Consider the following 13,460-nt stretch of genomic DNA (forward strand, 5'->3'; position numbering starts at 1 on the left):
AGAGTGGGGGAATAGAGTAGGTGGATGTAAAAGGGAGGTAGTGAGGATTGAAGAGCTAATAAAACCCGGGGTAAAAAGTAAATATCAGGAAAGATTGAAAATGGCATATGACGAGGTGAGAGTAAGAGAAACTGGTAATTTAGAGGAGGAGTGGAAGTTAGTAATAGAAAATTTTGTTGGGATTGCAAGTCATGTATGTGGCAAGAAGGTTGTTGGAGGCAGCATGAGGAAGGGCAGTGAATGGTGGAATGAAGGAGTGAAGGTAAAAGTGGAAGAGAAAAAGAGGGCTTTTGAAGAATGGCTGCAGAGTAATAGTATAGAGAAGTATGAAAAATATAGAGAGAAAAATGTGGAAGTAAAGCGCAAGGTACGTGAGGCAAAGAGGGCAGCTGACCTGAGGTGGGGTCAGGGTTTGGGTCAGTCATATGAAGAGAATAAGAAGTAGTTTTGGAAAGAAGTGAAGAGAGTAAGGAAGGCTGGCGCAAGAATTGAAGAGACAGTGAAAGATGGAAATGGAAGGTTGTTAAAAGGAGAGGAGGCAAGGAAAAGGTGGGCGGAATATTTTGAAAGTTTGCTGAATGTTGAGGATAATAGGGAGGCAGATATAATTGCTGTGAAGTGAGGAGAGCACTAGATGAAACGAGAGTAGGAAAAGCATCTGGTATGGATGGTGTGAAAGCTGAGATGTTGAAGGAAGGGGGTGTGACTGTACTTGAATGGTTGGTGAGATTGTTTAATATGTGTTTTGTGTTGTCAATGGTACCAGTAGATTGGGTTTGTGCATGTATTGTACCACTATATAAGGGTAAGGGAGATGTGCATGAGTGTTGTAATTCAAGAGGTATTAGTTTGTTGAGTAGTTGGAAAAGTGTGTGGTAGAGTATTGATTAATAGGATTAAGGATAAAACAGAGAATGCAATCTTGGAAGTACAGGGTGGTTTTAGAAGAGGTAGGGGTTGTATGAATCAGATTTTTACAGTTAGGCAGATATGCGAGATATATTTAGCAAAAGGTAAGGAGGTGTATGTTGCGTTTATGGATCTGGAGAAAGCATATGATAGAGTTGATAGGGAAGCAATGTGGAATGTGATGAGGTTATATGGAGTTGGTGGAAGGTTGTTGCAAGCAGTGAAAAGTTTCTACAAAGGTAGTAAAGCATGTGTTAGAATAGGAAATGAAGTGAGTGATTGGTTTCCAGTGAGAGTGGGGCTGAGACAGGGATGTGTGATGTCGCCGTGGTTGTTTAACTTGTATGTTGATGGAGTGGTGAGAGAGGTGAATGCTCGAGTGCTTGGACGAGGATTAAAACTGGTAGACGAGAATGACCATGAATGGGAGGTAAATCAGTTGTTGTTTGCAGATGATACTGTACTGGTTGCAGACACAGAAGAGAAGCTTGACCAACTAGTGACAGAATTTGGAAGGGTGTGCGAGAGAAGGAAGTTGAGAGTTAATGTGGGTAAGAGTAAGGTTATGAGATGTACGAGAAGGGAAGGTGGTGCAAGGTTGAATGTCATGTTGAATGGAGAGTTACTTGAGGAGGTGGATCAGTTTAAGTACTTGGGGTCTATTGTTGCAGCAAATGGTGGAGTGGAAGCAGATGTACGTCAGAGAGTGAATGAAGGTTGCAAAGTGTTGGGGGCAGTTAAGGGAGTAGTAAAAAATAGAGGGTTGGGCATGAATGTAAAGAGAGTTCTATATGAGAAAGTGATTGTACCAACTGTGATGTATGGATCGGAGTTGTGGGGAATGAAAGTGATGGAGAGACAGAAATTGAATATGTTTGAGATGAAGTGTCTAAGGAATATGGCTGGTGTATCTCGAGTAGATAGGGTTAGGAACGAAGTGGTGAGGGAGAGAACGGGTGTAAGAAATGAGTTAGCGGCTAGAGTGGATATGAATGTGTTGAGGTGGTTTGGCCATGTTGAGAGAATGGAAAATGGTTGTCTGCTAAAGAAGGTGATGAATGCAAGAGTTGATGGGAGAAGTACAAGAGGAAGGCCAAGGTTTGGGTGGATGGATGGTGTGAAGAAAGCTCTGGGTGATAGGAGGATAGATGTGAGAGAGGCAAGAGAGCGTGCTAGAAATAGGAATGAATGGCGAGCGATTGTGACGCAGTTCCAGTAGGCCCTGCTGCTTCCTCCGGTGCCTTAGATGACCGCGGAGGTAGCAGCAGTAGGGGAGTCAGCATTATGAAGCCTTATCTGTGGTGGAAATGTGGGAGGTTGGGCTGTGGCACCCTAGCAGTACCAGCTGAACTCGGTTGAGTCCCTGGTTAGGCTGAAGGAACATAGAGAGCAGAGGTCCCCTTTTTGTTTTGTTTCATTGTTGGTGTCGGCTACCCCCCAAAATTGGGGGAAGTGCCTTGGTATATGGATGGATGGATATAGTCTCATTTGGATTCCTCCCTCAGAGGCAATGAAAACATTCACATCCCCAAAACATGATTGTTTAAAGGATTTTCAAGTTAAGGAACCGAGTCATTGTAAATATAGTATGTAAGTGTACTTGTTAATATTCTTGTGCTGCTGAAGTGAATGATCCTCATTCTAAGGGTAGGCCATGAGGCAGATTTTAGAATTTTCACAACCCCTAGTACTCCTGCCTACCACACACTTGTGTTATTGTCTTTACATTTAATTACTGCCTATCACTCTCAGTTGGGTTTACTATCCCACAGTAGAACCTGAATAATGAGGTGGTGTGTGTGAGCATGTGCATACATGCGTGTATAAAATGTTCTTGGACTTAAAATTATGTTCACTTCTTTCCCACCATTATCCCTACATTAAAAGGTCTCCTGCCAGATGTGCCCTCTCCACTCCCTTCTATCAAAAGCATACGCTTCCATAGAACCTCTTCTCTACATATCATTCTTCACCTTGTTTAACTATATAGATTCTCAGCCTGCCTTTGGATCTTTTCGCCCTAAACAGGTTCATCCTAAACCTTCAACATACATTCTAAACCCTTGCCCATATCATCTCAGCCGTGGCACTCATTTTCCAATCTTTCAAGCAGTGATATTGACATAATTCACCTCGGCATTCTCATTTAACAGTGGTCTTATTACTCTGCTATAGATCTTGACTTTCAACTTGATTGGCCACTTCTGCTACCTCCCTCAACTTTGGCCAAGCTGCTTTAATCCTATTCTCAACTTTACTCTCACATCCTCCCTACCGAGTTATTATGGATCCCAAGTATCTAAACTGTTCCACCTGTTTTAAAACCAAGCCTCTACTTTCATGCATGACAATCCTGTCCCTACCTTCCTTATTAACCATGCCTGATACTACTTAAAATCATATGACAGTTGATAATCCACAGCACTGTAGGTTTCTGACCTGTTGGCATTCTACTCGCCTAATTAGGAACCTAGATTTCTGTTGTAGGGAGGTTTTTCCGGGAAAGTAAATTCCCACACTATTTTTTCTCAAAAATGCATACAATAATAGGTAAATATTAATGCAACAATTAGAGGAAACATCTAATGATGCAAGAGATTTCCTACATTTTACATATGTACAAATATCTCAACACAGGACTGAATTCCCTTTTACAAGTCCTGTACTTTCTTTTGCTCCATTCTAAATCACAAAGATGCACAAAGCATAATATCCATCAAATCATCAATTAAACTTCGGTCAAAATTTTTTTTTTCATGGCTTCAATAACTCGGGGCTTACCATTTCATGGAGAAGAATATTGCCGTCTTTTGTGATCTTGATGTCGCCAGCACCAGACACTAACCTGAAAATATTTCAACTATCATAAAAAAAACTGCGACAGCTTCATTCTACTAACACACTATAAACATGTTCAGAAAATTTAAAAGCACTATCTTAAAAAAAACTTTTTTAAAGTAATTAGTTAATTTCTCAGCTATACAAACCAGTGCTTCAAACTAAGGATTCATCTTCAGTGGACCAAGAGCAATCACAGAAATCGTACACAAGGCATTTAACGACAGGTGTCGAGCGCAAGGGGGTAACCCAGCCCACTCTCCTAATACTAGGTCAATGAAAGAGACTTTAACAAAAGGGGAGATGCAGTCTGGAATGAAATACCAGGAGCAAGATGGTCAATGATTAGGTATTCATTCCACCATCCTTGCCCTCATAGAACTCCAGTACTTAATAGAAATGCACCTTACCAACATCAATGTCAGATTCAGCATGTAACAGTATAAACATTTCATGTTCATGTAAAGAGGGAGGAAAGAAGAAACAGCAGAGCCAGTCATTCTACCTTTAATCCAGACTTAAATCATACACATTACTTTAGATAACATATTTACTGTGCCATATGAGAGCAGGCTTGCCCACCGCCACAGGGCCAAGAACAAGTGTTGAAGGACTTGTGGGTATACACCCAAGAATATTAGGCTGTGAATTATGTTTGGCACTCCTAAAGTCCTTTATCACCTGTCTAACAGCAATTTTTCTTTGGAGTCAAAGTGGGATCAATAATGCTGACTTTGTGAACTAATTCCATCAGGTACCTTTCTTCAGCCTCAATGAAGGATTGGGTAAAACGGTCTCTCCCACAGGGAAAGAAAAGTTAGGAGTGACATATGTAACTCCTATTGATTAGTCTTAGAGGACTAATTGTCCAAATAGGGGAAAAAGAACAGCAATGCCCTTTTTTTTCCCAAATGGCAGCAAGTACAAAGGTCGATAACTGCGTGGGTCAGCTATCAACGCCAAGAGATGAAGGTACAGCAGATGTGAAGGAATAATCTAAAGTACTACTCCTACCAATGGTGTGTGAAGATGTTTCATTCCCAAGTTATAATGACATCCTTGTCACTACCACACACTAGCAATGGAATAAACAACAACAGGAATACTGTAACAGGAACCAAAGTGTATATCAGCAAAATACACAAACTGTTAGCCAACTACATCATTTATCAGGACAACTGCTTGTCTTCCTTTAATTCCCTTATTCACAACAAACTGCTACCCAAAAAAAATTTGAACAAAGGAATAAATTTCTCTAACGATGAAAGGTGTCCTAAAGGAAGTTGCCACACCCTTGCTGGTAAATGCTGGCTGAAAGAAAGGGTAGCAAAACCATCCTCATGAGCCTCTAAGGGTAGCCAACCTTTCTCGCAAGTCTGTTGATGTGATTAGGTCAGAAACTCCTCTGCTGCAGTCTATAAACATGAACAGATGCTCTGTATTTCTCTTGGGTTTGTGACAAGACTTCTTCCAATTGACCACGATCCACTAATCATGGCAAAATGCCATAAATTTTTCTTGATCCTACAGCAACAGGGTCAACCAACTGTCGAGGTATCGTAACAGACAAATCCCATTCAAAAGGGCCCAGGGTGAAATGAGCGCGAACACGAGTGAACACCTGCGGAGCGGTGGATAATCCGAAGCACATGACTTTGAACCAATGCAGAGCTCTGCTGAGGAAGAAACAGAGATAATTCCCACTCAATTGATGGACAGGTATTTGGAAACACACATCCTTTAAATCAATCAAAATTAGAAGTCCCCTCTCCTGATGGCAGCACAAATTGTGCTGGCCCGCAGCATCTTGAATGGAGTCTATTAAACAAACTCATTCAACAGAGAGGTCAATTCCTGGTCTCCATCCTCCTGTGACCTTCTATAGCAAATGTCACGTACAACTTCAAGCGAGTCTTTGCACAGCATTGGGAAAAACCTCTTCCACTGGGACTTAGAGTCTTCAGTGATGGGGGGGGGAGGGGATTTGAGTGAGTAGAGGGAGAGTTGATGACTGGGATGGGGTAACCTGTCTGGAGGACCTTTAACACCCATTCTTCAATGCCATGTTACTTCCATATTGACTAAAGTCAGTATCAGAAGAGGGAGAATGCCCTTCGCAGCAACTTCCCCTCCTGACTCGGCTAGAGCAAGGTTGAAAGGCCTGAGGAGTCTTGACACCATTCCTCAGGGAAGACAGGGCAAGAATCGGTCTGGATTTTGGTAAGGACGACTGTTTCTTCGTTGTTGGTCTCAGGGCAGAAGACAAAAAAGACCCAGATGTTAAGGATCTATCGGAACCTATGCATCTAAACCTTACCACTCGCTTTTGCCATTTTCAACCTCATGCTGTGGAAAAAAGAAAAAAAAAAGATATTACATCTAGCATCAAGTTCTGTAGGGCTAGGGGAGCCTTACGTCTCACTCGGTTGGAGAATGCCAAAGCACCTTTCCACTTGAGGACCCAATTCACCCACTGACTGACCTCCTAAGGAAGTGTCTGTCTTAGCTCCGGAGAGGACGAGAGCTGTGAACTTTTTCCGGGTATCATCCAAAGGAAAATGGGACATTGCGAAGTGGGCTACAGCAACTGACTTATGGTCTACCCATTTAGTAGCCTGAAGGGTTGCCATCATTGCAAACTCTATGGCTGTGGACTCGGAGGTCAAAAAACAAGTTCCTTCCAATTTTGGCCTATGCATCAACGACCCCTTTGTCAGCTCCTCTATCAAATCATTACAGTAATTGGAGAAGGGTGGATGGAGCCTTTTCAAGGACATAGAATCTCCTCTCCCTAGACAGAGCTGGGGGAATAATCTTGCCAGAATGGCAAGAACGCAGTCACTCAATGCAGATCTTGAAAATTAGTCTTGCTCCGCAGGGGGTGACTGAGGTATCAAACTATAATTGGTCTTCGTTTCGCACCTAGAATTCTTACGTTCAGCCTGAGTGAGAATTCAATACGGTTCAGCTTGAGACTGGGGACACATCTTTGAGGACTTTTTGGGTGTTGTTTCAAGCTCCAAGGCTTCGGGGGGGGGAAAATGTTCTCTATTTGGCAGGAGTCTATGTAGCTTTGGAATTGGATTTTCCCTGAAGGGATCTGGCTACCATGGGACAGATTCCTTGATGGGAGAAGGATGTTGTTGGTTAAACTGGTCTCTTGAGCTCTTCACCGATGGTGATCTCCTTGCAACACCATTCTTTTCCCACTTAGAAGGCGCCCAAGTCACATAAAAATCCCAAGTTGAAGAATACGAGCACTGCTTACCGCAGCAATTTGAATGCAAGAGATGAGGATCTACCTCGACCCAACCAATGATGTTACACAAGGGTAACCTTCAAGGCCTGATCAAGTATGCATACAACCTTGAACACCCTTGTCACAATTACACAAGGAAAGAGAGGCACAACAAAGTGTGGAGAGCAATTGTAGCAATGTCCATTATCTAGAACGACCCGGAGAAAAAGTGAACAGCCTCAATGAGGCTTCAGGGCTTGCTGCAGTGTGGGTGAATAACTGACAACCACACAATGTTACCAGTATCCCGAGATTTCTTTCTGGTCATAGCCAACCAATTTTGGAGTAAAGCCTTTTAGATGATGAGGGTTTGTATTCGCGTAAGAACAAATACAAAAATCACCGACAAGAATCGAACATTAATCAAATCTTATCATTACAGTTCAAATGGCAAAGCTACAGTGTAAGGCTAACAATCCCTTAGTTACCTCTACAGCGGCTCCCAATAGTACCAGCCCCCAACTTCTTCTCAAAAGAGGGTCATGCATTGGAATTACCGCATTAATTATGATGCATAACCCTTATTTTTTCACGATCCAAATTCAGCCCTGGGCTAATACACACATTCACCTACATATTTATGTAAGTTATAGAATAGTACAATTAAATTTAGAAAAAATAAGACTGATAGTGTGCATAGGGTTTTGAACTTTTTTGATAAAGATTTCAGGTGGAAATCCAAGGATGCTATATTATGGTGGGTTGACTAACATGACTGAAAAGCTATAGGTTTGTGCTAGGTATCGCCATCAGTAACGTTCAACACAACTTTAAATACCATATGTACCAGTCTTATTTTATGTTATCTATATAAACTTTTTTAATCTCTATTGTTTCTGCTAGTCATTGTCACCAAAAAAGTCATCGTGATAAAAAAAAACTACTGTAATAAAAATTCAGTGGTAGTAATTAAATACTTGTACAATAAAAAAAAACACAGGAGCTTCTACTTGCTAAACATTCCGGACACATAAAATATAATTTTTCAATCTCTTTTACTATGAAGTCATTCATAGATGTGTTCATTGTACTAAAAAAAATCTTTAATTGATATTATTTATCAGTCTACTATGTTGGTACACCCAATTAATACTAATTATTTATTGGTCTTTGTTGTCGTAGCTTGCGATTTAACATTACTTCATTGTTCTGATGTTCTTGCAAGCGGAACCTGTTTCGCTATGCGTTAGTCCCATGGTCTTGTAGTTATAATTGCTTGACTTCAATCTTCCTTGACGTAAAATTATTCAATAGAACAAAAATACAATTTCTACCATATTACTTGAAAATATTGCATGATTGACTGAATAAATCCTATGATATACAACTTAACAAAGAGATGAAAACAGACTTAGCAAAGCCAAGTCTATGTTTGAAAAGTAGTAGCTTTGCGCTCCGCAAAGCTACTACTCACCCTTTTGGTAAGTTTGTACAATTGAACAAAGAGATAAATCATATAAATAAAATAACCTGAAATACTAGTCCACAGGGTTAACATGTATAGCGAAGCATGTTCCAATTGTTAGAACCTAGGAACAATAAGATATGGTTAAATTGGGAGCGAGGCAAGCTACTGCATGGTAAAAACCAATTCAACTGTGATAAATTAGATAAACCGGTGTATGTATGATAGTGGCCACCTGTCTGTAAGAGGACGACCAACTAAGCATACGGCAGTGTAAGGGGATAACGCCCCCGTAAGGTAAGAAAGTAAGGCGCCGCTTGTAGAAAGGGAAGTTTAGGTTAGTTGGTGTCCATTTTCTATTCATGCGGGAGGAACTGGCGGCTGATATACAAAGGCCCCTACATAAATAAAACCAAAATACAAGCCCATAGGGTATGTAGCAAAATACGTTCTGTTTGCCAGGACATCGAAACAATGAGATAAATAATATGAGAGAGAAAAGCAAGCTACGGAAGAACAAAAACCAATAAATAATTATCATTAGCTTGGCTTACCAACGTACAGGTAAATAAGCTAAGGTGTATGTATAACAGCGGCCACCTGTATGTATTATGATGTCTAACTTAGAATACAGGGGTGTAAGGGGGGTGTAAGCCCCCAGTTAGGCAAGTAGGTAAGAACACGGCTTGTAGGTTAGGTTAGGGGTGAAAGTTTAGGTTAGTTGATGTCCATTTTTAATGAACGCGTGAGGAACTGGCCGCTAATATACAAAGGAACCAATTAGCTCTACTAAGGAGGTATTTGTCGTACAATGAACATAGCCATGAACGGAATGAACACTGCTATGAACGACTCATATAATGAGATTGAAAAATCAAATTTTTTATACATCCAAAAATTCTAACAAAACAAAATGCTAGCAATAACAAGAAAGATAATACCAATGAATATTCCCAAGTTAACAGAGGATAAAGTTAAGAAAATTTTAAGAAAAATTAAAAATAAAAAGGCAGCAGGTCCAAATGAACCAAAACCAGAATTATATAAAACTATAGCTAATGACAGCTAATGCTTGGAAATAATTACAAAGTGCCTTCAAAATGAAACGGAGGAGAACAAGCCCGAAAAGTGGAAAAAGTCTGAAACGAAAATTATAAAAAAAGTAAAGAAACCCACAGTAAAAGATCTAAGACCAATTGCCCTCACAAATGCCTCATACAAAATATTCATGGCCCTCATGAAAGATGAAATAGAAGAACACCTCGAGAGAAATATGGAGATGAAAGAAACGCAAGCCGGGTTCACAAAAGGAGGAAGAGTAGAAGATAACATATTTATTCTACAATACTGTGTAGAAGAAAGCTACAAAAGGAAGGAAAGTTTAATAGTAATTTCAATAGATTTCAAGAAAGCATATGACTCAATAAAGAGGGAAAAAATAATAGAAATTATGAAAGAATATAGAATACACCCAAATGTAATAGATACATTGGAAGAAATCTACGAAGGAGACATAACCAAAATAAACATAGGATATGAATTAGATAAAGAATTTGAAGTAACGAGTGGGATAAAACAGGGATGTACGGGGTCAACTACTCTATTTAAACTAATTACATATAAAATAATAAATGAATTAGAAAAAAAAGTTAAAGGCTTTGAAAACTAAATAATAAAGATTAGGGCATTGTTCTTTGCAGATGACGGTCTAATTGTAGCAAAAAATATAGTAGATGCAGAAGCAAACATAAAAATACTAGTAGAAATATGTAGAGAATGTGGGCTAGAAATAAACAAAAATAAGAGTCATATAATCATATATAATATGAAAGAAAAACCTGAAGAAATAGAGGGTATTAAAGTAACAGATAGCATAAAATACTTAGGAATAGAGATAGAAGGGAAAAGAAATGTTTAAAAAACAAAAGAAGAAAATGATGGAAAAGGCAGAGAAGCTAGCTAACCTAACCTACTCAATTATTGCGAAAAGCTGCCACAAAATACTGATAGGAAAAACATATTGGAAAAATGTAGCCTTACCCGGGATATTGTATGGCACGGCAGTAATGAACATAACAGAAAGTGAAATAAAACGATTACAGCAGATTGAAAACGGAGTAGGAAGAAAAATTTTGGGAGCACCATCATATGCAGCAGTAGCAACACTACGGGGAGAGATAGGAATGTCCGAAATGAAAACTAGGATAGCAGGAGGAAGGCTAAGGTTTGTGAAAGGGATAGAAGAGGGGAGAAATGATTTGCTGAAGACAATTCTGGAAGAAATGAAAGAAAATGAAAATAGCAGGTGGATGAACGAGACTAAGAAATGGATTAAAGATATGGAAATGAACGATAGAACCTTTAGGAGAATGGGAAGAGAAGAGCTTAAGGCCAAAATTAGAGAAGTAGATGGTAAAAAGTGGAGGGATGAAATAAAAAGAGAAAAATAGTTTAGAAGTATACGAACAAGAAAAAGGGCAAATGGGAGAAGAAATGTTTTATGACAACAAACCTAATTCTATTATTATGTATAGAGCTAAGGCCAACTGTTTGAAATTAAATGATAGGAAAAGACATGAAGCGGGAGGAAGGGTAGAATGCAAACTATGTGGGGCAGTTAATGAAGACCTCGCCCACTTCATTCTTGAGTGTCCAGACCTCAGCAACGAAAGAAGAAAAATAGTGGAATTGCAACAGCCGTATGAAGAAGAAAAGAAGAAGATAATAGGAAACGTGCTGTTCAAGAAAGAAGGAATAGAGAAAAGAAAAAAATATTCTATCAAATGTGGAAAAAGAGAGAAAATAACATATTAGAATAAAGAAGAAAACCAAGGAGGTGCCGATGGAAAGGCGAATCCCTCCGCCCAACAACAAGAACAAGAAGAAGCAATTTCATTGTGTCATTACTATCACCGGGTTTTGATTACAGTAACTTTTTTTCTTTTTTTTTTTTACGATGAGTGGTTTTTGTTGAATGACAGCCAGAAACAAGGTTTAAAAAAGTGAACTTAAATGTCATACAATTAGATTTAGTACACAGTGTGTTTTATAGTGCTTCTAATTGATAATACCTAGTGCAAACCCATACATATACTGTATACTATCCCGCTGTCACATATCTTGAAAAAACAAAAAGTGGGCTTTAAACTATATGCAGATGATACTCAGTTCTACCTTTCAATTTCAACAACACAAGATACAATGAAGAAAATTGATGAGATAATGACTGAAATAAAAACATGGATGCAGAGGAAATAGCTCAAATTAAATGATGATAGTGTCAAACTATCACCTGAGAAACATAGCATTTATTAGAAAATATTTAACAGTGGGCAGTACGAAAATTTTTAGTGATGAGTCACGTAATATCAAGGCTTGATTATTGCAATCAACTGTACTATAAATTGCCCAATACACTATCAAGAAAACTTCAAAATGTGCAAAATCGGGTGGCTGGACTGATAAAAGGCATTAAATTTCGGGAAAGAATAACTCCTGCACTGATCGATCTACATTGATTACCTGTTAAGGCTAGAATTGAATTTAAGATTTGTTTGTTGACTTACAAGGCACTTACAAGTGATAAGCCTATATATCTTTGTGATTGCTTGGTCCCCTACCCTCAAGCTACTAGCGCTGTTGTAAGAGTTAGACATGCTGATGACCCATATAGACTATACAAAATTAGAGTGAATCATCCAATAGGAGGAAGAACTTTTTGTTATGCTGCACCGAGACTCTTCAACGACCTTCCACTTGATGTCAAGAATAGCAATAATGTGGCAGCTTTCAAGAAAAACCTGAAGACTTATCTCTTTGGAAAGTGTTATAATAGTGATCTGAAAACTATTAAGCCTGAATACAAATGCTAGCGAATACTGAAAACACACATCAAGACCCGCTTGAACAGACTCTTCGTGTGTGGTGGAGGGCGAATTCAAACACAGACCATTATCAAAACCGTTCAAAACACCATAAAATACTCTAAATAACCCAATTTTCAACAAACCCTTTATTGCACTGTTTTATAATTTTACTGAGGGGGGAGGCTCGATCCCAAAAGATTACACTTCGTCTCTCAACTAGCCCCAGGACTTGGATATATCACAAACGGGTGATGATCATAATTTTCCGAATAAGGAAATATTTCAAATTAAGCATAATTTCGTTCGAGGGTAAGGTATTGATCAAAATGGTCATACCTACATCGCACATTACCGGCATTAACGCCCGCAAGAAAAACCTGAATCCATATAAATATAATTTAAGAAAACACAAAAATATTAAAAGCTAAGACATACCTTACGTAACATACGATAAAAATAAATGGCAAAAATCAAAATCAATTTCTACTCCCACACACTAGGTAATTCTTGGACGTCAAAATAATCACAGCACGTGTAACAATGACTTACATTTTCATAGTGCCTTTGGGTCCCAAATTTGTCCGCAACACATCCTGTATACCTCTTGCCCCTGAAATATTGATGGCAAGTGCTTGGGCTGCCCTGGCCACTTCAGCTTTGGGGTTCAATGTCTTAATAGCCGACATCTCTCGTTCTTGGGTATTGCCGCCTCTTGATACAGACCCGCTCTCGCCAGACGACAAGTTACGTTCCAGCAATATGTCATATGAGTCATGTGTTTCTATATTACCAGAAAAAAATATCTTATTCTCAATTTATTCTCAAATTATTATCAATTTATATTCATATTACTGGAAAAGATGTTTCTATCATATTTCATATTAGCTTCTGCATTAGAATATTATTTTTTTCCTTTTTCATGACATGTTGTTGTATGAACTGTTTTTCGCGCAAAAACAAACTGCTTCTAGAAGGGACCAGAATTCTTACAAAAATTCCGCAGAGTTTTGAGATATAATTCCAGGATTAGTTACAATATGGCTAAACTTAATGATAATTTTGTGAAACTTCAAATTCCATAAAATTCACCAGTTCAGTTTTACTACACAATGCAATAAAGCTTACCGGATTAATTAAGATGATT

The 13,460-nt window shown here is 38.9% G+C and overlaps 1 protein-coding gene across 1 annotated transcript in view; it reads right to left on the reverse strand.

Moving 5' to 3' along the window:
* The window catches only part of CCT6 (chaperonin containing TCP1 subunit 6), a 45,137-nt gene extending 32,066 nt beyond the window's left edge, over window positions 1-13,071 (reverse strand). The window contains exons 1-2 of the mRNA XM_068359498.1: window positions 12,866-13,071; window positions 3,691-3,754 (exon numbers count right to left, since the gene is read on the reverse strand). Coding sequence (XP_068215599.1) covers window positions 3,691-3,754; window positions 12,866-13,002 — 201 coding nt within the window. The 5' untranslated portion in view covers window positions 13,003-13,071. The remainder of the gene's footprint in view (window positions 1-3,690; window positions 3,755-12,865) is intronic.
* Between the last annotated feature and the right edge of the window lie 389 nt (window positions 13,072-13,460).

This window comes from Palaemon carinicauda, chromosome 2 (genome assembly GCF_036898095.1).
Source record: "Palaemon carinicauda isolate YSFRI2023 chromosome 2, ASM3689809v2, whole genome shotgun sequence".
Lineage (NCBI taxonomy): Eukaryota > Metazoa > Arthropoda > Malacostraca > Decapoda > Palaemonidae > Palaemon > Palaemon carinicauda.